Source organism: Manis javanica, chromosome 11, assembly GCF_040802235.1.
Source record: "Manis javanica isolate MJ-LG chromosome 11, MJ_LKY, whole genome shotgun sequence".
Lineage (NCBI taxonomy): Eukaryota > Metazoa > Chordata > Mammalia > Pholidota > Manidae > Manis > Manis javanica.
The window spans coordinates 118,909,569-118,937,257 of record NC_133166.1 but is presented as its reverse complement, the minus strand read 5'-3'; the positions used below and the strand labels follow the sequence as shown (position 1 = coordinate 118,937,257).

At 54.1% G+C, this 27,689-nt stretch overlaps 1 protein-coding gene across 18 annotated transcripts; it reads right to left on the bottom strand.

The window, feature by feature from the left end:
* Nucleotides 1-154: 154 nt before the first annotated feature.
* Nucleotides 155-26,337, bottom strand: VWCE (von Willebrand factor C and EGF domains). Of its 18 annotated transcripts, XM_073217684.1 has the most exons (23): nt 25,573-26,337; nt 23,074-23,168; nt 22,865-22,954; nt 22,404-22,550; nt 22,033-22,116; nt 20,058-20,174; nt 18,166-18,282; nt 17,141-17,269; nt 15,966-16,396; nt 15,794-15,887; nt 14,555-14,637; nt 13,019-13,106; nt 11,595-11,680; nt 10,406-10,523; nt 9,848-9,933; nt 8,488-8,584; nt 6,958-7,040; nt 5,771-5,861; nt 5,607-5,689; nt 5,159-5,249; nt 2,659-2,805; nt 2,357-2,542; nt 155-2,158 (listed from the first exon to the last, which is right to left on the bottom strand). In XM_073217684.1, exons 1-23 carry the CDS (start codon nt 25,680-25,682, stop codon nt 1,905-1,907), a joined length of 2,907 nt encoding a protein of 968 aa, XP_073073785.1. In that variant the 5' UTR covers nt 25,683-26,337; the 3' UTR covers nt 155-1,904. The 18 variants fall into 18 exon arrangements, 13 of the variants coding, with proteins under 13 accessions (XP_073073785.1, XP_073073780.1, XP_073073782.1 ...); XM_073217679.1 differs by having other exon boundaries at nt 155-2,542; XM_073217681.1 differs by having other exon boundaries at nt 155-2,542; nt 8,488-8,580; nt 9,868-9,933.
* Between the last annotated feature and the right edge of the window lie 1,352 nt (nt 26,338-27,689).

Here is a 27,689-nt window from a genome sequence, read left to right as displayed (position 1 = left end):
AGGGAAGAGGCCAGAGAAGCAGGTTTTTATACTTGGATCAACTTGGGGGGAATATGCATAGCTGTCCTCCTACCCTTTGCCCTGTTTTTTTTTTATCGTTCAAAATGAGTATCGTTTATTAGTGTTCTATGGAGCAAGGAGACTAATATTAATGTGTGAACTGCACAGTTTATTGAACAGCGGGAAATTCAGCACTTTTAGCTACTACCACGTTGTCAGCTGGGCTCGAGAAGTTGCAGTGTAGAGGGAGCCAGCGTCTACACTTTCATCCTGAAATTAGGTTCCAGGTGGTATCGTGAAGCTGGGTGGGCTGCACCCAGCCACAAACACAAACCACCAGGACTTATGGAGGCATTATCACATGCTGTCGCCACGACTCCATGAGGCAGGACTGTTAGGGCCCCCATTACACAGACTAGAGAGTGAGACTGGAGATCCCACGGCTAGTCCCGCTCAAACCAGGGTTCACAGCACCCAGGCCTCCTGCTGAACTGCCATGTTTGTGTCTTACTAGACAGAATGGTCTCTAAGTCCTTTGCATCTCTAGTCTTTGGTTTCTATGCTCCTTACTCCAAATTCATCATCCATGCCACCAGGCTTGGGTTAGAATCCCACTACTACGGTATGTCTGGGCTGGATACCCCAGGTGGCCTTTGCCGCCAGCACCGCAGTGCAGACAGTTCACCTGGGGAAGAGTGGTGAGCCACAGGTCAGAGGGCAGCGAAGAGGAGGGTGGCCTAGGCAAATGAGGGAGGGGCTGCGGCTCCTTCTGCAGTCCCCTGGGCTTCAGTGGTAGCACTCCAGTGACTCAGTGACAGCACAGCTGTCTTCCACCTCTGTCTCACTCGCCCACATTTATAACACTGTCTTCTTTCCATCTGTCACGCAAACTGGTCTGCACCATCCAGATTCCCCCTTCAGGAGTGACAGACTTATTCCCCCAGCTGCTGGGAAGGTTGTTGGCTGACAGCTGGTGGCCATCAGTGCCCCCTGGGAACTGTGGCTGACAGGGCTACCTTGCCCAAGGTCATCCCCCTTTCCTGGGGCAGCCAGATAGAATTACTGGTCCACATGGAGGCACAAAGCCCTGTCCCCTTGGCCCAACTCAGGACAACTCTAAGGGCCACCCCAGCCTCAGAGCCCCCACAGGGGCTTGGCTGAGACCTTGGGACTGTACAGCACCCTGACCTCTCCTCACTCCCTCCCTCACGCCCACAGGTGTGAGTGCTGACAGTGCGCCCTCAGGAACTGCCTGCCTACCGTCACGCTCCAGTGGTGCCCTCCCAGGGGCCCACCTGCAACGCCTCTCTGTCTGTCTGTCCCCTCTCACTTTAGAAGTCATCCAGAGGTCACCAGATGCTTACACAAGACCCTACCCAACCCGTCCCCGGTTTGGTGCCAGCTTTTCTCCCAAGCTGGGAGGTTGAGGCAGGACACGACTTCACCGCTCTGGGCTCTGAGTGAAATTTTCTCACCTTTCCAAAGGTGACAAGTGAATGCGCAGGGCAGCCTGGGGGAGACTGAGACAGCCTTTAATCAGGAACCCCAGGCAAGGGCGTGTAATGACAGGTGGCGCAATCCCAGTGGAACCCCAGGCCCTCTCTACTCTTCCTCCAGAGTGGGGGAGCTCAGAGCCCCAACCTTCCTCAGAAGACAAGCAGGGTGTGCTGCCCAGGGAGGACGCTGACTGTGGAGAACGCCGTTTGCTGGGCTGGCACAGCACATTGCAAATGCTTCTTGGGGCCGAGGCTGTATCGAGCCCTGGGGACTTGCCACCCCCACCAGGAGCACTGTGGGAGTAAACCCCTCCCGTGCCACGAGACTCGTTTGCCCCCAGAGCCTCCCTGCCAGCTGAACTGTCTCTGTCCAGGGTCTCCAGGCACAGCCCTGACCAGGAGGCCTGCTTACCCGGTGGACCCCTCCCTCCCTGAGGCCCCGGCCGTGGGCTGCTGCGGGCTGTGGCTGGCCGTGGCTCCAAGGGCCGCAGAGAGCCTGGAGGTGGGGGAGGAGAGTCTGTGAGGTCTGACGAGAGCGATGGAGGTCTCTGAGGGGCCGGGAATTGTTGTGGGAAGGGTTGAAGCTTCTTCAGCCAGGACAGTGGCAGGCAGAGAAGGCCGTCTGGACGCTGTCTGGGCCCCGGAGGCTGAGAAAGAGGGCTCTGGGGAAACGGGAGGTGGCCCAGGAGCCCCAGGGGAGGCTGGAGGTAGAGTGGAGGCTCCTGCAGGGGCCCAAGGCCCTGCTGAGGGCCAAGGTGACTGGGAGACCCCGGGCTCCCCCAGGACCACGCCTCGCAGCCCCAAAGTGGGTGAGGGTGAGGCCTGGGTTCCCGAGGGGATTGGGGATGAAGTCCGCACACCAGATGGGTTTGCTTGTAAGAGAAGCTGGAGGAGACGGAGGGCCGGCCTCTGAGGCCATGCTGCCAGGGGCCCTGCGCAGGAGCTACAGCTGAGCAGGGACTCGGCGTCTCTGAGAGGGCTCCGAGCCACCTTGCCCGACACCGTGGCTCCACGAGCGGACAGTCCCCGCTTTTCCTCCAGGGAATCTAGAGAGGGGTGGGGGAAACAAGATGCACGGTTCTCCCCAGCGGCTGAGGCAGCTCTGGATGGGCAGCACCGGGGACGGGCGCCCAGGCTCTGTCCTTGGAGAGGCCTCGCGTACCTGGCGAGGACCAGCCGGCTCCTGCCTCCACAGAGAGAAGATGAAAAGGAGCCACGAATGCAAGGGGGCAGGCCACCAAAGTGGCTCTGCCGGGCACTGTGTGGCCTGTGTAAGATACGTAAGTCCCTTGGGTCTCAGTTTCCTCATCTGTAAAATGGGCATAACAACAGTGACCTCACAGGGCCTCTCTGAGGACTGAATGAGCAGTGCTTGGGAAGGCTCCGCCTAAACCTGTTAACTGCGGGCTCTGGGTGATCGTCGTGTGTCAGTGTGGGGTCCTTGACTGTAACAAATGTGCCGTCTGGGGCCGGAGGTGGATAGCGGGGGAGGCTGTGCACAGGGGTTGGTGGGCAGGGGATATATGGGAATCTGTACCTTCCACTCAGTTTTGCTGTGAATCTCACACTGCTCTAAAAAACTAAAGTCTGTTGAAAAAGGTTTTTTTTAAAGTCTCAGCATGCAGCCCAACACACAGGGGCCTAACTCCTGTGAGAACAGGAAAGGAAGAGGCTAGGTGAAAAGAACATGGAGAGTGAAGCCCAAGAGAAGCCCAAGAGAGAGGTAGGGTCAGGGGGGAGCCGAGGTCACCAAAAGCATAAGAAAACTGGAATGACTACATTCTAAAAAGCCCCAAAGGGACACCTGCACCACTGTGAGTATACGTAAAACCAGTGAATTGTATACTTTGAACATGTGAATTTTATGGTACGTGAACTATATCTCAAGAAAGCTGTTACTTTTTTTTTGGTTCTTGAAAGGAAGCAGTTCATATTCTATTTCAGTAAAAAGTGGTTTCTCCATTAAAGGCGCTCTTGTTGGGGAAAGGTGTGTGGTGCACGTAGCTGAAGCAGGATGCGCCAGGAGAAGGAGCCAGGCCCTTACGTCACCTCTTCGGGCCTCAGTTTCCCAATCTGGAGGCAGGAAAGCAGAACGGGAAAGAGCACGGGGTAAAGAAGCAGAGAGACCTGGGCTTGAGTCCAACACTGCCAACTAGAGCACAATCTCAAGACAGAAGTGTAACTTCTCTGAGCCTCCATTTCTACTGCAAAATGGAGATGATAATAGCCATGCTCAAACATTCCCAGTAGCATTTAAACGAGGTAACACAGGTAAAATTTCCATCCACTGTCTGGTACCTTAGCTAACAATTAGTCTACAGACAGCAGGGGAAATAATGTCGATTAGCTCACAGAGGATAGCAAAGTAGCATCTGTAAAATACTGGACAGTTCCCAGCGTAATGGCGGTTCGAACGCAGAAGGGTTCAGCCCTACCAGTGCTGACAGCAGCTCTTCTTCCACAGAACCAAAGAGTGGCCATGAATGTAGAAGATCCTCTTCAAAAGGTCAAAGGAATTAAACTGCCTAATTTATGCAAGAGGAAATCAGGCCCCAGATCAGTGGGAAAAATTTACCATCTGTCTGGGTGCTTAAAAGACATAAAATAAAGCCACACTTCAAGATGTTATGGACATGTTAAATTGGAAGAATTAAATTCAAAACATACAGGTTAGAGTTGGTGGGAATATGGGGAACCAGCGACATCATCGTAAGTGTTCCCTTCCCCTAGGAACCCCGTGAGAGGACGGGCTGTCCTGCTGGAGGAGTTTCCGAACCTCTCCCGAAGCCCTGTGACCCAGTTACTCCACCATCCACCACAGGGTCACAGCAACACAACTCACAAAGTTGGAAAAAAGTTGTCTGACCTGAGATTCTTCACAGTAGGTCCATTATGGGTTGGAAAAAAAAGAAAGAAAGAAACCACCCAAATGTTAACTAAAAAGCTAAGCAAACCAGAAGGTCTGGGAGCTTTTTCAAACGGCCAGCTGCGGGCGACATCAATCCTTCAAAGCTCCATGTTGCGGTAGGTTGCCTGGGTCCTATTTATAGCTCTGCAAAAAGGCCCACATGGAGGAACACCAGTGACAGATCAAAGTCATCTTCAGGAGACAAGACAGCACAACAGCTAAACGCATAAGCTCGGGGTCCCAATCCTGGTTCTAACACCAGTCGGCTGTGTGACCAGGAGCACGTCACTTCACCGTCTGTGCCTCAGTTTCCTCACCTGGAAAATGGGGATGAGAATAGTACCTATTACTGTGAAAAGGGAATGAAATAAGACAGGATGTTCCCTGACACATAATGAGTGGTCAAATATGTATAAGCGATTACCCTTCCACAAAGTCGATTTGTCCCTAAACTGTTGATTTTTTAAAAGGAAGAAAGCAAAGGAAGGCATTAAGGAGGAGATAATGAGAAAGAACAGGGAATAGTAAACAAACACACTTGTCAGAAGGCAGGTCATGGTGCGGCACGAAGAACACTGGCTGAGGGTCAGCACTGGGCTGGCCACGTGCTGGCTGCGTGACCTTGAGCAAGACACGTTCCCTCTCTGAGCCTGAGCTTCTCACATCCAGGCCTTTACAAGTTCTATGTTTCTGGGAAGAGGTGTGAAGAGAAAGAAGACAGTGGAGAAACTCCAGGACCCAGAGACCCACTTACCTGGGCAGGAGAAGCAGCAGTCCCCAAGGGGCATGGAGGGGTCTGAGCACGTTTGCTGGCAGGGGATGGTCTCACAGCTCACCTCTCCCAGCTGGGGAGCAGAGGGCACACATGGGGAAACCCAGAACATCTGGCCCGCCCCCAGCATGCCTCCAGCAGCCTCTTATGCCAGCAGCGGGACCCGAGGAAAGGTCCTGGGACAGAGGCTGCAGGGCCTGGCCCTCACCTAAGCAACAGGTGGAGCCGAACACAGCGTGGCCATCCTAAGGAAACCACAAAGAGGGAGGATACCATCAAATACAAAGGCTTTCTGGCAGGTAAAGTTGAAGAACAGCAGGAGGAAGGCAGGCTGGCATTAGCTAAGAGGCTTCCAAGATTTTGCAAAGGGACAAGAAGGCAGGAAGCAGCCCCTGGCTGGGCAGCCCCTGGGTTCCGAGGCCCAGCCCACCTGGCACGTGCACTGGGTACAGGGCTCATCGTCCAAGGTGAACACCTGGCCATTCACCACCTTCCTCCCCTCGTAGTTGCAGTCTGCAGTGACAGAGGAGACAGGAGCTTAGAGAGCCAAGGCCCACCTAGGCGCCCTGGACGGGGACAGCTGGGTGCACTCACCTTGGCACACCGGGCAGCACTCCCCATCAGGGTGGAAAGGGTAGGTGCAGGTGATGGGGCAGTCCACAGGTGAGCAGGCCACTGAGCCCAGCTGCAGGACACAGAAAGTGCACAAGGCCCTTCATTCTGGGCAGCTGACATGCAGGAAGGACAGGTCACATAGCCATTGCATGCTAATCAGAGTCACCACGGTGGGGATGGTGCGAGGGGGTCATTCACTGGGTTAGAGTCTGTCTTCCTGCTAGAGCATAAGGCCCACAAAGCCAAGGCCTAGCCTCGTCCTCACAGTTCATCAGTCAACAGGTACCTGTTGAACAAATCCATGAAATGCCCAGGGAAGCTAAGCACCAAAAACCGAGGAGAAAGAAGGACCCAGAAGCCGAAGCTTCTGGAAGCATGTGGCTGTGAACGAACAGGGCCACTCAGAGGCCAGAGGTGTTTACCCTGAGTTTCTCAATCTTTCTGTAGACCTTGTCCCTTTTCACTCTGCATCTGCGCCCACTGCTCACTACATGAAACATTTGCAGCACGACGGGCAATAAATTGGACTTTTTCCCCACTGTCCAAATACTAAATGATACTACTCTCTAACATGCTTTTTTAGACTGAGAGGCAGCGTGGCTTGTAGTAAAAGTGCACCTTCTGGAGCACAGACTCCGAATACTAGGATTCAGTTCTTGGCAATGCAATCGACTAGCCATAGGATCCTGAACAAATGGCTTCATCTCTCTGTGCCTCAGTTTTCTCACCCAGTAGATGGAGATGATGGTGGTGCCTACCTCCCAGAATTCTCAAAAGGATTAACTGAGTTCATGAATAGAAGGGCTGAGAACAGGGACCGGCACACAAGAGCTCCATAATGTGGGTCTGGTAACAATTCCAGTACAGAGCCCTGGGCTGGAGTGCTTTCCCTGCTCTCTCAGCAAGAATCATGGGCCACAGTGTACACTATAAGGAGCCAGCCCCCCCAGATCTTCCCTGGTCACCCAGAAGCAGAGGACTTCGGCTGGGCAGGAAAATATTCCTCTGGCCCTGGGTAAAGATTGCCTCTGGGCAGGGCACGTTCACCCTGACCCAGAAGTGACCTTTCTCTTGGAGGTCTCTGGATTTTGCTTCCAGGTCTCAGGAGCTGATATCAGTTCCTGGGGAGTTTCCACAGACAGGGGTCAGGTCTGGGTGGTGCATACCAGGCAGATGCAGCTCAGACACGGGTCCAGCACAGACGGGAACGTCTGGTTGTTGTAGAAGATTCTGCCTATGTAGGTGCAGCCTGCCAGAGAGAGCACGTGGTGAGCTCCAGCCATGGGGGCGGTGGGGGACTGGCTCCTGCTACAAGGCTCCTGCTAGGACGAAAGTCTGACACTTTTCTGGGTAGCAAAGGTCAGGCCAACCGCTAATCTGGGCAGCCACCCTGGGGGTCGGGGAAGGGACAAAACATAGGTCTGGATTGGCTGCTGGATTTTGGGGGGCTGGATTCAGCAGAGGGATCAGAGTGTCTCCACTTTGGGGTGCTCCCCCCAGGGAAAGGAACCAGGCAAGATCAGGCCAGAAGGACTGGGTACCCAGCACCACAGCCATCCTCTTTGCTTCTCTCCACTCAGCTGAACCCCAGACCCCACCTTCTAGGACTCTCCCCAGCTCCTCTCTCCTCTCTGCTTCCCCCTGCCCACAGAGGCCCAACCTTGGAGATCTTTATCACTTACTAGTAAATATAAAAGCAGGCAACACGTCTTACAGCACTAAACTATGTTTTCTACCTTTATCTTGCATCTACCTACCACTTCAGCATTTTATTAAAAATAAAAATAATAATAGTAATAAAAGGAGAAATGTGGGATCAACATATAAATCAAGTATAAAAAGCAAACGAATATTCATATTTGACCTGATTGTTTATAGTTCATAATGAGTGATCAAAACCGAAAGTTTCTGTGATGACTGCCCTTGTACTGTTCACCATGTAAGAATTTATTCACTATGTAAGAATTCGTTCACCATGTAAGAACTTGTTCGTTATGCTTCAGAAGATTGGAGACTGACGAGAATTAGGCTTGAGATGGATTAATGATTGTGCATTGAGCATTGACCCCCTATACAGAATTTTATTGTTAACAACCATTTGATCAATAAATATGAGAGATGCCCTCTCAAAAAAAAAAAAAAAAAAAAGCAGGCAACAGCACAATAGGGAACTATTTTATAACAAAACAATACATAATAGGTATCTATTATATATAAGATATTAAGATGTTAGAGAGATATATACAAATATCAATACATGAAAAAATATTAGAAAAAAAGCATGAGGTTATAAGCCAATAGTGGGCCTTTTTAACTTCTTTTATTTTTTTTTTCTCTATGTTCTTTAATAAAATTCTCTCGCTGTTTCCTAACATTTCACAGGTCTGGCTCCTTTGTCACCCACCTAGGCCATAAGCTTTGTGTATCTCATCCCTGCTTCCAGCCGCCCCAGCAGGGCCTGACTTGGGCAAATTGCTGCTGTCTCCAAACCTCAGTTTCCTCATCTGTGAAATGGGGCTCTCCCACGGGGTTGTCATGACGATGACCTGAGAGGAAGCCTGTGGGGTCCTTTGCACAGAGGAGCCTGGGGCAGGGTTAGCCTGGCCGCAGAGGCCCTTTGAGAACCTGAGCCATCACAATGGCACACAGTGACGAAGCTCCGCGGGGTGCCGGGCAGCCCCATGGCTGGGATTCACCTGCTGAGCAGTCTGGGCAGCACTGTCCAGGGACATGAATCGGGTGAGGGCAGGAGTCCACACAGTCTGTCCTCTTGCAGCTCACTGAGCCATCTGCCTGAGGGAGGGAGGAACTTCACCAAGACCCCACCTGCTGCACCTCCCCGCCTCCCACCCCACCCCACCCTCCCAGCGCCCCCAAAAAAGGCCAATGCCACAAACTGCTAAGGCTTGCCCTAAAGGGCACCACAGGTGACTGGGAGGTGGCAGGTCCCCCAAAGAGGACCAGCTGCTCAGGGAGGGGAGTACCTCTCCAGGAAGGTGTCCCTAGCTAGGGAGAGGGGAGGCTGGAGCTGGCTTTGGTCTCCATGGTTTCCTGTTCCCCTCCAGCAGCAGACAAAGCTGCACCTTCCCACCCTCCTAATTCTCTCAGCATTTCCCTGGAACCCTCACTCACCCCATATCTATGGAGTACAAGAAAATCCTATTTTTATAGAAAACTATTCTGCCGGAAATGTCTATTTCAGAAGATAAAAGCGCCACATATGGTTCCTTTTTTTTCCTTAAGAATCTGAATGCTTATGAGCGCCTTAGATCAGTCACAAAGGGAAAATAAAAGGTGGCAGATGTACTTTCCTCCCAATTCTGATTCCAAAGAAGCATGTCCAAGTTCTGGAGGGTCCAGGGCTTTTTAACAAAGGCGCATCCCAGGTACTGGAAGGCCATGCCTCTCACACGCTAGTGGGTGCGTGTGTCCTGAGGTCTGGGCGGCCTCGAGATCCTGCGTGTCTGCCAGGCTCCCAGGCGAGCCAGACACACCGCTGTGGCAGGGGCCTCGATCGGAGAAATAAAGCTCTAAGCTCAAAGGGACTAAAACTCTTAAAAGTAGAAAGCAATGCCAACATGTACTTAAACAAGGAGCTCAAACAATTGCATTTCTTGGTGAGCAGCTGTGTTTGCATTTCGGTCATGCAGCCTCTAAATCTCACACACCCTCTCCTTATCCGTTGCTGATAAGATGAGGTCACCCGATTCACATTGATGAAGGAAACATTGTGATTTCATAGAAAAAGCCCTGAACACCTGGACTTCGGCCTGCCCCAGCTCCCCCGGGTATCCGGCCCAGAGAAAACGTGCCCAGGAAATACTGATAGACTAATTCCACCGCTCGTGCCAGCAGCTCAGTGTGTCACTGTCAAGCTCTGCAGTCCTGAAAAATCTATTGAGGACAGAATGACCAGGGTCTTAACACTCTCAGTAAAAATGAAACTTGACAGCATGGGAGGGAGATTGAGGGCTGGCCCAGCGGGCAGCCGGTCTGCCTGGGGGGAGGCATGGGGTGGCCTGGAAAGCAGCTGGAGGCGTGCAGGTTGCCATTCACCTGGCAGATGCATAACTCACAGGGATCACCAGGAGACCAGATCTGTCCGATTGGAAACTCAACCCCGTTGTCATCGAGAGAGCAGCCTGGCCAGGGACAGTGGGGGAGAAGAACGAATGGGCAGAAGTGCCAATGAGGGCCCCAAATGCCTGCCAGACCTGCATCCCCATCCCCTCCAAGCACAGGTTCAATCTGTGTAGACAGCTCCCGGCACACATTCAGCTGCCTGCAGGTGCCAGGGGCTGCCTGAAGCTACCCATCTGGCACCCTCATTTAGTGAATTCTCCCTCCACATAAGCACCTAGTGTACATGGCATGCTCCCACAAACATGCGTGCATACACACCCAAAAACACACACTATCACACTCAGAGAAACCACTCACATACACAAACACACAAATATACACTCGTATGAACACACAGTGATATGCTTACACAAACACACACTCAGTCACACACATGCTCACTCCAGTGGTCTCAGGGATGAAGCTCAGCCTCCCTCACAGGCATAAGGCCCTGTGCTGGCATAGCTCTGGGGCGCAGGCCAGAGGCCTCACCTGTCATGGGCGCGGGCTCCCTGCAGGTGAAGCAGCACTGTCCTGGGCCCAGCCACCACTCCTCTCGGGGGCAATCCAGTTCTGGACACGGCATGAAGGAACATTCCACCTCCCCATTCTGGAAGAGAATCGAAGGGCCTGGGCCAGTGAGGGCAGCTCCCAGCCCTGGGCCATCCGAAAGCTTAAGACGTTAAGAGGAGGCTAAAGTGACCAAAACATCCCCAAGGAGCAGGAGGGACAGAGAGGCGGGTCCTCCTCCAGGGGCCGGGGTGCTGCCAACTGGCTAGGGACCCTGCCTGCCCGAGCTGCAGGCCCAGTTTCTTGGCCCCTCACTTCTGTAACAGCTGCCTGCCCTCATGCCCACCTACTCCCACTCTGCCACAGAGAACTTTCTTGTGCCCCAGCTGATTGCATAGCTCCACCAGGTCCACAGCCGTCAGCCTGGCCAGCAAAGCCCTTCGTGACTGAGTCGGGGCAGAGACTCTGGGGCCCATCTGGAGACCCCTTCCTCTGGGCTTGGCTGAGCTCCCCGTGGACAAGCCAAGGACCCTTCTTCACCCAGCTCTCCTTCCCCTGCCTGTCTGGCCTGCCTTCCCTCCTGAGAGCACTCCCTCGGAAAATCACCTCCACAGAACTCCAACCGCAGGCCCTGCTGCTCAGAGCCCAACTCATGCCCCCTGCCTGTAGCCGCATCTCTTGCCTGGTCCCTGTCTCTCCCACAGTCTGTCCCACAGGACAGACACTCTCAGGTCTCCTGCCTTCCACTCACACCACGCTGTCTGCCAGGCACACTTGCCTCAGCTTCCCACCCCACTAGTCCTAGTCATCCTTCAGGTCTCAGCTTTACACCCCTCCCTCTAAGGAGGCTCCCTGAAGCCTACAGGCTGGCTAGGAGCCCCAGCCACCTGTCCATTGCCCACCTAGACTTTGGGCCCCCTGATGAGGGGACTGAAGTTGTCGGGGGCTTAGCTGTGTCCCCGGCACTCAGCATTATTCCAGGCACACAGTGGGTGGTCTGTAATAACACGGCTAGAAGATGAGCTTCAAGGACACTGGGGGAAGACCTTGGTGCATGCAGGTCCTCTGGTTCCTCTGCTGCCTCAGTCTCCCTTTGGCTGTGTGGCGGCTTCCTTCTCCTGGTCACGGCCTGTGCCCTGCCCTCCCCATCGCCCACCAGGTCAGCCCCTACCTGGCAGATGCATGTGGTGCACTCGTCACCAGCCCCGCTGAACACAGCCCCGTCTGCATACCACCGGCCGTGGAAATAGCATCTCACTGCGGAGGAGAAAGGGAGAAGCGGCTCAAGGCCTTTGGGCGGGGGCAGCTGGGGAAAAAGGAACAAGTAGGTAGGGGACCCAGAGAAGCTGCCACACTCCTGCCACACCTTGCACACGTCTCATACTCAAGAGCCCAATCACTCTCCTTTCCAAACCCTTGGCAAAAAATACCCTGTTACCTAAAAACTGACAGAGAATGAATCCTGTGTAAAATAAGATCCTTGACCAAAAAGGCAGGGGAAGCCCCTAATAACCAGAGAATAAGAGAAAAGAAGAAAGAAAAAGACAGCCCTAGACACCTAAGACAAGTCTGGGGACAATGCCAATCCCTGGAGGCTGAGGATTCAGCCAGAGCCTCTCATCTAAACATCTCCCCACCCCAGTAAAAAGAGCTTAAAATCCTGCCCAGACCCATCTGGCCTTAGTCTGACTGTCCTGGGTTCAAATCCCAGCTACACAACTCACTAGGGAATACCTTTGGGCAAGACACTTACCTTCTCTAAGCCTCGGTTTTCTCATCTATAAAATGGGTTTGATACCACTTCCTACCTAGTAGGGAGTATGTTGCCATTCAAAACATGTGTGAATCAAAAATAATATAACATTTAAATGCTAAGAAAAAAAATATTTTAAAAGAACACCAGTTTTTCTTTTTTTGTTTTTTGTTTTTTTTATTGAAGGGTAGTTGACAAACAGTATTACATTAGTTTCAGGAGGAACACCAGTTTTGAAATCAGGTAGGCTTGAGTTTAAGTTCTGCTCCTTTAACAACTGACTGTGTGCCTTTGGGCAGTGATGACCTCTCTCAGACTCGGTTTCCTCATCCATAAAATGGGGCTATGATAGCACCCTCCCTCCTCCGCTCCCAGGGCTGTGCCTTATGGATTCAATGAGATCAAGGGCTGGCAAGCTCAGCACCGGCATAGAGCCAGTAGGATTCCTGTTGGTGATGAGGTCATTCCAGGAAAGGGACCCACATTTTTAACAAAGGACCAACTCATTATCGGGGGAGGAGACCCCCTCCCCTCTGCAGATGCCAAAGGAACTCAAACCCCTTCCTGACTGTGCTGAAGGTGCCCCCGGGGGCAGGGGGCAGGGGGTGGGTGGGGCTGTGAGCCCAGTCTAGCATCCAAACCACCATGCCCATAGTAGGTGCTCAGCTTAAAGGTGTTCTTTGAAATGCTTCACTTGGTCTGAGTTTCTAAGGCAGAAATCAATCTCCTGCCTCTCTCTTCCATTCACCCCACCCCCAAAGCAGACTCAAAAGACATCCCCCTCACACGCACACACAAAAGCTAAATTGTGTCCCCCACCCCACCCCAAAAGAGTCGCTTACCTGGAACGCAAGTACAGCAGCCCGACTTCGGGGAGGTATGACAGGGGCCAGGAGGACACTCCGGGGAGATGCAGGACACATTTCCAGCCTGAGGAGGTGAGGGCGGGTGGGGGTGGGGGCAGGGTGAAGGAGGAGAACCAGGGTCTGCTGCTCCCCAGGCCACCGACAGCCAGCTCACCCCCTGACCCACACCACACCTCAGCTTTCCTGTCCAGCAGGAAAGCCTCCCAAAGGAAGCCCTCCAAGATGTTTAAATGCCACTGTGGTCACAAGGACACTGCAGGGAGCCTGTTCCTGGTGTTTATAGTGGTGTGTTTTAGAACATCCCCCTTTCTAAGACCAAGGGCACCAGAAAGTGGAGCACATGGCCCTCCTTATGAGAATGGACAGGGCTAGCCTCCCACGGCCGCTCCCACGGCTATGGAAGCCGTGGAAGGATGCCAAGAGCCAGAGACCAGAGACAACAACACCAGAGACACTTTCCTGAGCCTGAGTTTTAAGCCAGATGAATATTTGGTTATTTAAAGAATTAAATTTAAAACTAAAATTTTTAAAATTCGAAGTTAAGACCAAAAAGCCCCTGGCTTGGAGCCAGCCAGACCTGATTCCAGTCTAGTTTTCCACTATCGAGTCGAGTGACTTCAGGCAAAGTTCATCCCTTCTCTGAGCCTGGGCTTCCCTATCTGTGAGATGAGCTAGAAACTGTGCCTCTGTTCGGGGTGGCAAGAATTACGTGAAATGAGCTCATCCACAGAAGCGCTTGGCCGCTGCGCGTGTGACACACAGGAGGAGCTCAGTTAAGGGTGGCGGGAGCTGTCTACGTGCCCACCCCATCTAACACTGCAGCTCTTGTCACCAGTGCCACGGCAGGGGCCACAGGGTGGCAGTGAGGGTTGATGGGCAGAGCCTGGGCTTTGGACATAAACTGACCTTGGCTCAGATCCCAGCTCTGCCACCTCCCAACCTGTCTTTTCATCTGTGGAACATGGACAAGGAGCCTCAGGTGAGGAAATAGATGAAAAGTTCAAGCCCCATGCCTGGTAGGCACTGGGGGCTCACAATCAAGTCTGTGTGGCAGCACCTGGCACATAGTAGGAGCTTTATATCTATTTTTGGAGGAGTGAATTTGCCTAAAGCAAAATACTCTTAATAAGCTGAGTCTGGTAATGAGCCTTCTCCCTCCTAAATGTGGCTACCATTATTGTGCTGGCAAATATTTCGCCTGGAGAGAAAAAAGGGCCTCCATGGTGGGAAGTTTCCAAGGGAGTTCCGTCCCCTCCCCTTTCTAGACAGATGGACGCTGTTTGCCTTTTGGCACTTTTCTGCTGAGAAGAAGCCTCCCTGACCCCAGCAGCCTACAGCTTCACATCTCCCCCATGCTTTTACACTTGACAGATTCCGACCAAAATCCACAGCCTGAGAATGCTCCCTGCATTCAACAGGCTCACCTTTAACATCCAGTCTTTTCCCCTTCCTCTAAAACCCCCAAAGGTTAAGAAAATACCCAGGAGGCTACAGGGACCTTCTGATGCTCACCAGGCAGACACAGACAGTGCAGTTCTCATTGGGAGGTGAAAACACGTCCCCTTCAGCTCGGATGATGCCACTGTGAAAACAGCCTTTAAAAGACAAACAGGAGTGGAGGCATCAGACCTCTTCAAGGCAGAGGAAGCTTGAGGTCTCATTTTTTTTCCAGGCATAATGTAGCTGCAACCTTCTCTCACTAGCCCGTATGCTCCAAAAGCAGCAGACACAAGTACCCAGATCTGTGTGGTCCTGGGACCCCTGGAAAACAGAAGACACCCGCATAGGATGCCCCAGGAGGCAGAAAAAGCAACCAGACAGTCCTTGGTTCAAATACTGACCTGTCCATTCAGATACCTGTGTGGCTTTAGACATGTCACTTAACCTCTCTGGGACTCAGCAGTCTTTACTATAAAATGGAAATACCACCATGTACCCTGCAGGGGACTTGGGAGGACCCAGAATCTCAGATGTAAAGTACCCAGAACTTGGTATTCAGGGCTCAGGGCATAGCAGGGACCCAGTAAAAGGTCACAATTATCATTGAGACAATCAGTAAGTGCATTTTCAGTCTAACCCTTCAGAAGACTATTTCCCTGCTGTACCAGGTACGACAACCTTGACATCTTATTCGCAGGAGCTGCAGAGAAATGCATATGCCCAGGGTTCTCCCCACATCTACTGGATGAGAATCTGCATTTCAACAATATCCCCAGCGATCCATGTGCAGAGTGAGTTTTGAGGAGCTCTGTTGAGAAGACTTAGGGTCTCTACCCTAGCAGCAATGGGAAGCAAATGACAACTTGCAAGCAGATTGTGGGAAGGAATCAGAAAAGGGGCAGAATTTACAAACAAGTCCTCCTCCACCTGTAGGAGGGACTTGCAGGGAAGGGGACTGCAGAATGGATTTGGAGAAACTCATTGAATGAATGAAGCTCAAAAAGGATCCCAGAAGATGAAAAGCTCCCCCCAAGGGATATCACAACACAGATCAGTGGTTCTCAAGGTGTGGTCGTCCCCTTCCCCCACCAGCAGCATCGGAGTCCCTGGAAATGTGTTAGAAATGCAAATTCCTGGGCCCTGCCTCAATCACAAAGCTAAATCAGAAGCTCTGGGATGGGCCTGGGATCACCCTTCAGGTGACCCTCGGTACACAAAAGTTGGGAAAAGCCCTCCTGCTGCAGAAGGGCTGGGACAGGGAAGAAGCAGGGCTGTGCTGGGAACTCACAGTTTCCTCTGGACTACCCCCACCTGTACACGATGGGCAGCACCCCTCACCGCCAGCGGGGATGGGGTGGGAACATGCGGCTTCACACGCCACCTTCTCACAGGTCACCTCCCGCTCCTGGAAGGAGAAGCAGGAGTTCTGGCCGCCAGAAGGCCCAGGCCCCAGACCAGGGCAGCCCCGAGGACCCCCACCCACCTTGCACCAGCACTGGGAACACTCAGGCTCTTTCCAGCGGCTTCCTGACTCATACATGGCTCCCAGGTGCCAGCAGGCAGAGGGGCCTGGTGCCAGCCGAGTGGCCGCGGGGCCCCTGGGCAAGGCAGGTGTCACCTCCTGGAGTTGTGAGGGAGGTCCTAGGGTCCCCAACAGGGAGGCGCTTGGCACTGGGGCTGCCATCAGGGTGGGCGGCAGCTGCTTCGGGGCAGCTGGGAAGGATGTGGGTGGTGCTCGGGTGGGAGAGGGCTGGCTGGCAGTCCTGACTCCGGTTGGGGGCCCTGGAGCCCCGGAAGGGGGGCTATGTCCGGCGTAGAGGGCAGGCCGGCCCGCCTCAGGAAGCAGCAGTATCTTGGGCGGGTGTTGTAGGGGCTGAAGGATGGCAGATGGCGCCAGCACAGCCTTCCGGAAAGCTGAAAGGGAAGCACAGGGGTCTCAGCAGGGAGCAGCAGGGGGCAGGAGGCGAGAGTCGTGGGGCCTGCACTCAGGCCAGTTCCTTCCTCAACAACACGGATCTAATAGCCCAGTTCCACCCTAAACTGCTAGGGCTGCGGTGACAAACGGTCACACAGGAAGACTGATGGGGACAGGACCAGAGGCCCAGGCTGGCCCAGTTTCCAAGTGGAAGTGTGTCCTCCACTACCACCCAGATGTGGCTGCCCAGGAGCGGATGCTGAGGCTGCAGATGAACAAAAAAAAACCCCAGGGAAACCTCGCCTTGGACTGGAAAGAGCACCTCCAGGGTTTACATGACACTGTACGTGGGTCTATAGGCTTGCTGTCAAAAGCTGCTGTCCGGGGGAGCCCAGGTGACTGGGACTCCTGGTCACACCTCCTCTATTATTATTATTTTTTTTAAATCATTTGGGGTAAACAAAAGGGCTAGGGAAACAGTGGAATGAAAATAGAGGAAGAATGAATAAAGAAGTGGAAGGACGAACTGAGGGAGAAATGGAAGCATTGTAAATAAAATTAATTGAAAAAAGTGAAGAGGATCCTGCTCCAGGAGGGCGGGGTATGTAGGCGGGGTCAGGGGCGAGGAGGGCAGGACTGGGGACTGGGGGCTCGAGGCCTGGCGCGAGGGGGCGGGCGGGTCCCGGCGCTGGGTGGGCCGGGTTGGAGGTGCGGTCTGGCGCCGGGCGGGGCTGGACGCTCACCTTCACAGGACACTCGGTCGGCTCGGAGCCTGAAGCCAGGTCGGCACGTGCACAGGAAGCTGCCCACGGTGTTATGGCAGGAATGCTGGCAGACTCGCCTTTCCAGCGGCCTCCGACACTCGTTTACATCTGCAGAGGAGCCTTGCTGTGGACAGCTGCCATGTTGGACCCACCGAACACTGCTTCCTCCATCCCGTAGCCCAAAGGCTGGGGAAGTCTGCCTGGCATGTTCTCATGGGCTTCATCTCTGCCCCAGCGTGAGGGATGCGACTCAGATCTCTGGGAATGGGCCTGAAATCTAGTGCTAGTTTCCTTGAAAAGATCGTACATCCAGTAGGCCTTTAATGGGTGCACCAATGACTCATTCCCCAGCACTATGGAGCAATGATTAAGTGCTAGCTGGTGGGGATGATCCCGCTGGGAATCTTATCTCCAAACCTTCCACCACCCCACGTGTTGGGTGTCCGGTGGGTGGCCCCTTCTGAAAAAGAATCTCAAAAATCACTGCCTGCTCAAAGTAGGCTTCAGGACAAACACTAACCTCCACTAGAACAAGGTCTTTTTTCAGGTCCATGGGACCCCACCTTCAACCCATGGGCCAAACTCGAGCCAACCATGCCAATCCCTTTCTGGAAATTTCTGCTAATGGGCTGAGAAAACAGGGGTCTCCTTCTAAACCAGAGAAACCAAGACATAACATGCTATATTTACCAAATGAAGCAAGGACAGCCAAGAAAATGGGTGAGCAGAGAGGAATCCTTGGGGTTTATCTGGGACCACGGGTGCAAGAGAAACATAACAGGATGAAAGGGGCACGTGGCCAGGAAAAGTCCAAGACAGGGTCTTCCGTGAGGAGCCAAGCCAACCCCAGGGGAAGGCAGGCTCTGAGCAAAGGCTCAAGCACTTACAGGCTCCAGGGCATCAGAAGGTCCCGACTGTTGACCTTTCCCTGTCCCTGAGCTTGCCCTGTCCATCATTCTGATTGGCAGCCTAAATGTAAAACAGCAGGGTCCACCTGACCTCACCTACGCAGGAGTGCCGGTTGCCGTGGAGATGGAAGCCAGGTCTACAGGAACACCTGTAGCTGCCAATGCTGTTTCTGCATCTCTGCTGACAGGGGGTTCCAAGGCATTCATCAGTGTCTGGAGGGGAACAGGACAAGGTTGGAGCTCGTTCCCCCCATGCAGTTTTGGAAATGTTTGGTCCCCTCTTCCTCTCAGTGCCATCTCCCACCCCACTCGGGGCTGTAGAAACCATCTTAGCCCCTCTTTCTCACTGCCCACATTCAGTCTATCAACTCCTAGATCCTCCCCGGACCAGCCCATTTCTCTCCATCCCCACAGCCGCCCCCCTAGCCTGGGCCACCTTTGCCTCTAGTCTGGAGAAGAGCAACAGCCTAGTTCATCTCCCTCCCAAGCCATCCCCTACGCAGCCTCCAGGATGTTCTGACCACAGGCACCTTGATCAGGCTACTCTGCTTGAAAGCTCTGCGTGGCCCCCATAAACACCAGTGCTGCACCGTAGCTCATGAGCCCTGGGCTGCCTTTCCCACCTCCTCCCCTGCATCTCACCTTTGCTCTGGCTTAAATTCCAGCCATCTTCCAAATACACCATGCTCTTACAGGCCTCTCCCTTTGCCCCAGTTCTCTTGTCTACCTGGAATGCCTTTCCATTCTTGTCTGGTGGGAAAACTCCTACTTGTACCTCAAAACTCAGTTTCTATAGCACCTCCTTTGTCAAAGCTTCCCCATGTCATTATTTGAAATTGTGAAGAACTGAGGAGAGGCAGGCAGAGCGCTAAATTGGTAAGCAGGTGCTAAGGATGAACTGTGTTGCCCCCACCACCACCACTCCTGCTCCCACACACACAGATTCATATGTTGAGCTCTAACCCCCAACGTGATGGGATTTGGAAATGGGGCCTTTGGGAGGTGATTAGGTTTAGATGAGGTCTTGAGGATGGGGCCCTCATGATGGGATTAGGACACTAAGAAGAGCCACCAGAGAGCTTGCTTTCTCTCTGTCTTGCTGTATGCAAGCCAGGAAGGTCCCTCGCCAGAAAATGAATGGGCCAGCACCTTGACCTTGGACTTCTCAGCCTCTGAAACTGTAAGAAAAAATGTTTGATCTTTAAGCCCCCCAGTCTGTGGCATTTTCTTATAGTAGCCAAAACAGACTAAGACTCAGGGGTATTCCCTGGGGAGAGCAGAGTACACCAGTGAGAGAGGGCCTGCAGCTAGCAACTTTTAAGACTTTTTTTTTTGACAATTTACAAAAACTTCAAACACCCAAAAAATAAGACCACAGCACTAAGAGGAACTTCTCCCTGTCTGCCTTGTTTAAGAGGGAATAACTTCTGTAAATAAAGTCATCTTGCAAGAATTAGTAATTATTTTAAAAGCTCTCTCTTCCCCTTCTTAGGTTGGAAGCTCCTTCTCCTCCCCGGGCTCCCCATCCCAGCCTCGCTGCTCCTCCCCTCCCCACCACCCTGGGGCAGCACTCCAGCGCGCTGGCCATCCTTACACCCTGTCCCACTCGGCCCTCCCTCCACTCTGCCTGCCACCTTCCCCCGGCTTTCCCCTCTGCCTCTCCTTCATCTTCCCCATCTCTCCACCCTGCAGGAGTGGCAAAAGAAGCTTCTAGCAAGTTGCAGTTCAGAGCAAGGGCCCTAGGGTCAGACAGGCCAGGATTCAAGCCGATTCCTCCACCACTCACTGACAGAATGGCCTTGGGCAAGTGTGTTTCCCTTTCAGTACAGTAGAGATAACATAGGGTCTCCCCCATAGGGACCACGGTGAAGGCAAAAAGGCAATAATGCGTGGAGAGCCCGTGTTGAGCCTGCCAGGGCCACATCTTCTAGGCAGTCCAGCAGCAGTGGCGGCCACATCATCGTTACCTGTCCCGGAGCTGCGCTCACCTTGGCAGCTGTGGCGGTCAGCGGACAGCTGCATGCCCGGCCCACACTCACACACAAACCCGCCTTCCGTGTTCACGCAGTGGCCCTCGCAGGAGGAGCTTAAGCATTCATCAATGTCTGGGAAGAGAGAAAACGCTCTTGCACAGACCCCTCTGAATGTGGCTGGGCTACATGGAGAAAATCTGCCCCACAAGGACCTTGTGCCCCACACCAGGCCTGCCCTCAGCAAGGTGAAACCCCCACCCGACTCCAGGAAGAAAGAAGAGGCTGAGGGGCCAGGCCCCTCCTTTTTGACTCATACAGACCAGATGACTGAGAGAATGGCTGAGACTGAACCATTTCCAATGGCCCCACCCGTAGGGCAACCCCAAAGGGCAAAGGGGAGCAGGCAGGAAGGCTGATTAAATTTCCTTAAATGTTTATTGAGCACCACCTGTGTGCAGCAGACCTGGAGGGGGGCCATTGAAGACACAAATAGGACTAAGACATGGCGCTGACTCTCCAGATGGTTACAGCCTGATAACAGAGCCACGATGCACACCCACGAGAGTCCAGTGTGTGGCAGGTAATAAGTGCCCCACCAGGGAATGCCTGGCCACAGCAGGTGTGTGCTGGAGGAGAGACAGGCTGAGAGGACCAGGAGGCATCAGGAGTTGAATGCCGTCAAGAGCCCAAGTCAGAGCACACTTGGGGAAGCCCAGGGAATACCCGCACCCTGTCTGGCTGAAGCTGGGGTTCCTATTAGGACAGTGGGGATCAGGATGCTGTGGCATGCAAAGGAATCCCTGAGGCTTCTGCCCAGGTGGGGTGACTGGAGCCATGCAGTGCTTTAGGGAGGTTCAGGCCTTCACGGGGAGGCTGAAGTCCCACCCCTGCTTCGTGGATACCCTCCTTATCAAAGAACCGTGATGGCTCTTGAGGACCTACAGGCTCAGCTCTGTGTACTCCGTTCTGCCCTGGAGTGTCCTGCTCCCTGGCCCCCAGGCCTGCTGACACTTCCACTTCCCTGCTGGCTCTTTCCAACGCAGGCAATTCAGAACCATACCCACCGCCACTAAGAAGCCCTCCCAGACTAACCCCATCCCATTGGGATCTTTCACGGGGGTGACCAGGGTGCCCCTGCTCTGCATGGGGACCTTGTCCTCTGACTTTTCCTGGGTCCAGTTTGCCTCTGCAATGAGAAGGGAATGTGGAGAGTACTCCCCATGAAAGACACTCAGGGGAGGAGGCACTCCTTCATCCTTCCTGAAAGGGATGGTGCAAGGAGCCCTGAGCACCACAAATTCCTCAGTAAGACCCATGATCCAGTGTTCTCCTGGGAATAACAGAGGCCAGCAGCAGGCCCCTGCACTGCAGCAGTATTTACAGTAATGAAACAATGCAGATAAAGTAAACGAGGGTTAGCAGAGAACTAAGTACTTACACAACAGTAGCCACACATGCAGCCCTTAAAAATTGTATTGTAAGGACTATTTCCTGCTCACAACATAAACTTAAGTGAGAAAATAATGAACAAAAGCTACAGGAAGGTATGATCACAATTTTATAAAACACACAGATATGTGTGCTTAACACACACATGCACACAGGTACACAAACACATGCCCAGGAAAAGGGTGGAAAAAATAACTTCATTTTAGTAACAAATATCTCTGGGTACAGACTTGGACATGTTTCTTTTCACCTTCCCATCATTCCTCTACTTATCAAATGTTCCAAAATATATTATTTTTTATTTTTATATTCAGGGAGAAACATTATTTCTACAAAGTCAAAACTCAGAAAAAAGGCTTTCAGCTCTCTGGCAAGATATGCAAGAGTCTGGTCACAGTGGCTTTGCCTGTAGGAACTTTTAAAAATCACAAACAGATAATACTTTTTACCAAATAATTATTGAATTTAGCTTTCCTCATCATTCAATGCCACGTTCCCAAGGGACCCTTCGGTGGTCAGCCCCACCTCCAGTCCCGGTTACCTGTCCCTCTGTGGGTCCTGGCCCCTTGCATTTCACCAGGTGTGGTCACATCACATGGGACTGTTACTGTCCTGACGCATCTCCCTTCCCCACATTCGGAAGAAACATAACATCAGGAACCAATCCACCACCACCCTCCTCCCCCAACCTCAGCTCCTGGCTCCGTTTCAGGCCCGTAAGAGGTGCTTAATAAATATTTGTGAAAGAGCAGAGGGGACGTACTTGTCGCATGCCCCGCTGCCCATTCTCAAACTGCAGAGAACGTCCTGGCTCAGCTCTATGCTTGCATCTCTCCCGAGACCATCCAGGCAGAACAGCGAGGAGACAGGATTCCCACCCGCACCCTTCCCCACTGCTCGCGGGGCTCTCACCAGTGCACCTGATGCCGACAGCTGTCTCTGTCATCGAGAAGCCCACGGGGCACACTCGGGCCACTTCCTGACAGCCGCCATGGTTACAGGTAAGGTCACAGCCATACTCTCCACATGGTCCGTGGGCTTCTAAAACAGGCACCACACCTGTGAGCACACACCTGGTCACAGCCCCAGCCTGCCCCCACCTCTCTGGGGCTCATCCTAAATTCTGTTGGGAAAGTGGCTCTGGACGCAAACAGGACTGAGTTTAAATCCTGCAAGGCCGCTTACTAGCCTTGTAATCCTGGGTGGGCCACACACTCATGTGCCTCAGTTTCCTCAACTCCGAAATGGGAATGAGGAAGCCAACCTAGTAGGGTTGTTTGAAGACAATGCACTAAGACAAGTGCCCAGTGGTTGGCACATAATCTGAGTGTTAACAGAGTCCTCCCCATCAGCTATTGCCCACCTCCAGTTACCTGGGCAGGTGGCCCCTTGCTCTCCATCCTGGCATGAGCAGACGTTGGGAGCGATGCAGACGCCACTCCCACAGCCAAAGGAGCAGAGGGCTGAGAAGAGAAATGTGGGTGAGGGGTAAGGGCAAGGGCCCCCAGTCTGCCCCTCTGGCCAGCCAGGGGATGGGCATCCTGCCACACAGAATGGTTGGGGCACATGGTCAGGCACTTACGAAGGGTGCAGTGCCCACTGCCCATGGAGGGCGCCCAGCCAGGGCAGCAGCCACTCCCGAACCCCGAGAGGCAGACATGGGGGCCCAGCCGGCGTCTGCAAGAGAGGAAAGAGCACCTTCCATGTTCTGTACCAAGGGAGGGATTGATCTACTGGGCAGTGAAAGCCTCCCAGTCAGTCAGTAAGACAGTCAACAAACAATTGTGGCAACCCCACCACCACCTGTGAAGGGACAATGGGAAGTTTCCAAAGACAGATGACTCAGTCTCTCCTGGAGGCAGGACAAAAAGATGTAAGAAAGCAGACACCAGCCTCCAACAGCTGCCTGCCACATGAACACAGAGCCAAGCAGCTGGGAGAAAGGGACCTCAGTGTAAGAGGAAAGATAATGGATGAGGAGCGTAGCGATGGCTGCCTCAGCGCCTTTGCACTTACACTTCCCTCTATCAGGAAGGTTCTTCAGACACACACCCAGCTCACTCCCTCCTTTTACGGGGGTCTCTGCTCATGTCACCTTATGAGAGACGCCCTTTTTGTCCACCCTTATATTGCTTTATTCTTCTCCATAACAGTTCCTGGGACATTAAGTTATTTACTAATTTGCTGACTTCATTCTGACTTCCCTACCATTCCCTGAGGACAGGGCTTCATCTTTTTGTTCACCTTAGCACCAAGAGCAGTGTCTTGTACACAGTAGGTGCTCAGTAAATGGCTATTGAGGGAAAGGTTGAGAAAGGAGCGCAACAGAAGAGGGAAGGGGGTGGGCAGGGGGGCTGGAGAGACGTCACTCCCCAGATGGCATCTCTGAGGTGGACGTGGGGGTGCCAGAGAGCTGCACAGAACAGAGAAAGGGAACCCAGTGCGCCTGACGATAGGTGAGGCATGGCAGGACAGCCATGAACTAGCCATCTCTCCACCTTCAAGGGACACTGATCAGACAAGAAATCAGGTGATAACACAGTGTGACAAGTGCCACAATGGGACCAGGCTATGGCGCCCTGAGGCTGGCTGGGTGTCGGGGTGGCGTGGAAGGGCTTCCAGGAAGGACAGACTCTAGGTGGAGGTGGGAGACAAGGGTAGGGGCATCCACAGAGAGTGGAGGAGGAGAGGGGGTGCTCCAGGCAGAGGGGGTAGATAGAGCCAGGCCTGGAGGGAGCTTCTGTGAGGGACTCCCAGTGCAGCGGAATAGCAACAAGAAAACTCTCCAACTGTGCTCTATCTGTGCTTGGAGTAGAATATTCTGCCCGTCAGGCAGTCCACCGAGCACCCATGATGGCTGTGCCAGGCAGAGCAGCAGGCACTGGGGACATGGATGGGAGACAAAGTAGGGTGGCTCTTGGGGAGAATATGTGTCAAATGTGATGGGTAGTCTAGAAAGTGAAACTCAGGGCACATGGCAGCACAGAAATGTCTGCGGAGAACTGTCCCTGGGGCCTCGAAGAGCCTTTTCCCTCTCTGAAGTCACACCAGAAGAAGAGGGGGCCCTGGAGGGGGACAAGCAGGGGGCCTGACAGTCATGTCTCACCGGCTGCCCTTGCTGGAACGAACATGGCAGCAGCCTTGGAAGGAGGAGCAGGCAGCTCCTGCTCCTCAGACGGGGCTCCGAAGGGAACAAGGGTGCCACCAAATTGGCAGGTGGAAGGATGCCCGAGAGCCGCACCCTCAGGGAGGCAGGGGCCGAGCGTCGGCTAGGGAGCCCCAAGGAGTCTCCTAGGGCAGGCGGTGGCAGGGAGACAGGTGGCAGGAAGGCTCTGAAAGGCCGCGGAGCCGGCAGATCTGAGCAGGAACTGGCGGCGGCGGCTTAACGTACATGCGAGCTGCGAGCCTGGCGGGGCCGCCCCCCTGAGCGCCCCCCGAGGCCGTGGCCGCGGGCCAGGCGGCCCGCTGACACCGTGTTCCCTCGCTCGGAGCATCACGCGCACACGCGCCCGGCCCGCGGCCGCACGGCCTCCGCGGGAGGAGACGCTAGGGGAGGGCGGCATCAATGGGGCAAACACCCCACCCCCGCCGCGCGCACACACGGGCGGAAACCGAAACATGACCCGGAGAGACCCCAGCGGTCCAAGGTCCACGGCGCGCGGAAAGCCTGGACACAGGGAGCCCCCGGCCCCAGAGCAGCCGGCGCAGCGCTGGAGGCCAGGAACCGTCAAGGCGGAGCCACGGGCGCGTTCGCGAGCGACAGCAAGCCGGTGGGGAGACCAGGTGGCCCGTCCGGAGCGCCCCTCGCCAGGGGTCCGCATCCCAAGGCAGCCCGGATCTCCGTCCCCTCCAGGTCCAAGCCGAGACAGCCCCAGCCAGGGGCGCAGGACGGTCTCCCGCCCAGAGCACCAGCTGCCGTCCCTTTGTCCGGACCCCGTGGGCTCCACCCGCGCGCGGATAGCGCCCCACAGGGGAGCCCTGACCTACGGCTGCGGGTGGCTCGGGGCGCCCCTCCGCGCCTCCCCGCTCCCCGCCGGTAGCGCTCCCGCGGCGGGGCAGGGTAGGGGCGCGGGGCGCTTACCTCTCGGCAGCGAAGTGCCCGGGCGCCTTCCTCCCGGTGTAGCCGTGGGTCGAGGCCCCCGGCAGCAGGAGCGCGACGCAGGCGGCCCGGAGGAGCAGTCCGGCCCACATGACCGGCGGCGGCGGGTCCCCCCAGCTCGGCTGGGCTCCGGCGCCGCGCGCGGGGGAGGGGGCTGCCGGCCCTCGCCCCTCCTCCTGGCGCCGCGGGGAGCGAACCAGCGAGTCCCGAGCTGGCACGCGGAGCCGAGCAGGGGGGCTGGGGACGCCAAGAGGAGGGGCCGGGGGCCTCCAGGGGACGCGGCGCAGTGCTGGGGGGTCTCTGGTACTTTGGAGTGAAACACACAAAAGGCATCGCCGCCCGCCGGCCTCTTGGGGAGGCACGGAACCCAGGGCGAGGGCAAAGATCAGGGACCCCTAAGGGGCGGGGTTTTGCCCTGGGCTCACACCCACTGCCCGGGTTTGGGAGCCGGCTTCCTGCTAAGGGCTTGGGCGTCAGACTGAGGCCCGGCTGGAAGGAGACTCCGGGAACAAGGCTGTCTGTCGCTGAAGGCTGCGCGCCCCGGGCACTGCTGGTCTCGGTGGAGCTCCAGATGCCTGTGTTGTCACAAGAAGGTCGGGCCCTGGGTCTTCTCCTTGCTGGGCAGTTCTAGGCTGGCACCCAGCCTGCCTGCAGATCTGTACCCTAACCCTGGTGAGGGGATCAGGGGACACTATCAGCTTGAACCCCAGGCTCCTCTTTGCTGGCTTCTGCACCTGCCCCAGTCCACAGTCAGAGACTGGTAGGCAGGGAAGTGGCGAGAGCAGGTGGTGGATGGAAATCTAGATCATCCAGCTGGGAGAAAGCTGAAGGGATGAACGGATTGCACCTTCTGCCCTGTGCAGGATTCGTTCCGAACCACCTGCAACCTCACTAGTCAAGCTTTTGCTTAAACACTTATGCGGATAAGGAGATCACTACCTTGTCAGAAGGCAGCCCAATCCAGATAGGAATAACTGCTTCTGTTAGGAAGGGTTTTTACTCCCCAGCTAAAAATAACCCGTTCCTTTGGTTCAGCCTCTACAGGTGTCTTCCCAATGGCTACCTCAGCTATCTGAGTGGCCACAAATGAAAACGGTGTGCCAACAGTAGGCTGGACTCTCACCTTCCTCCCAAACACCATACTTTCATTAACAGCCTAATAATATTTGGCTTTTCTGGCAACCCCATGATGATGCTAGTTACAGTAAAGGAAAACCTCGGGTGTTTTTGGTTATCATGTTTTTATGCAGTTGTTATTAAACAAGCTACTAAGCCCATCTCCCTACCTAAACCTGTGTGTTTTTGCAGACACTAAAATGTAGGTCTGTTATCTCATCTTGTTAGTTTTGACCCATCATTCTAAGCAGCAAATTCTCAGCAAGTAGGTTGCCAAAATATACTGTATCATAAGATGAATGCAACTTCCATATTTATGTCCACTCGGAGTCCTAAGGACCCTCAGAATCCTAGAGCATCATCTTCCCTTTCTGCCTTTCTCCCTCCACTGCTCACAGTGCATTGCTCATCATTATTTACAAAGTGCTTTAGTGTCCACCTCCAATTTCCACATAGTTGATGTAGCCCGACTTTTTCAAGAGCAAGTAGAAAGCCTTTCTCCTTCCCTTGAGCCCACATGATCTATCACACCATTGCCCTGATCATTCCTACGTGGCCCACCACTCAGTGTCAAATAGGTGCTCCTTCCTGGCCCTGAAGCTATCCACAAATTCCCAGCACGAACACAGGGCAAGTTTCCTTTCACACAGCTGTCACACCGTCTGCCATCTTCTCCCCCACTCCAGCACAGCTCCATCACCTCCATTCTGAACTGTGGCCAATCCATGTGGCCCCACCTGTCCTGTCCCATCCCTGGACCTCTGGCACGGTTTGCTCCATATTGGTCATCAATGAGCAGCTGGACTAGCTGAAAGACAGATTTGTGCTTAAGGAGAATCCTCATCTCCCCTCAGGAGGAGCTGAGGATATTTAAGACTTGGTAAATTCCTCCCAGTGAATTTCAAAAAGAAACTTTCTCAACAGCCCCTGGCATTTCTTTCATTTCCCCAATTGCTTTGACCTTATGGCACCACCTTGCTCCT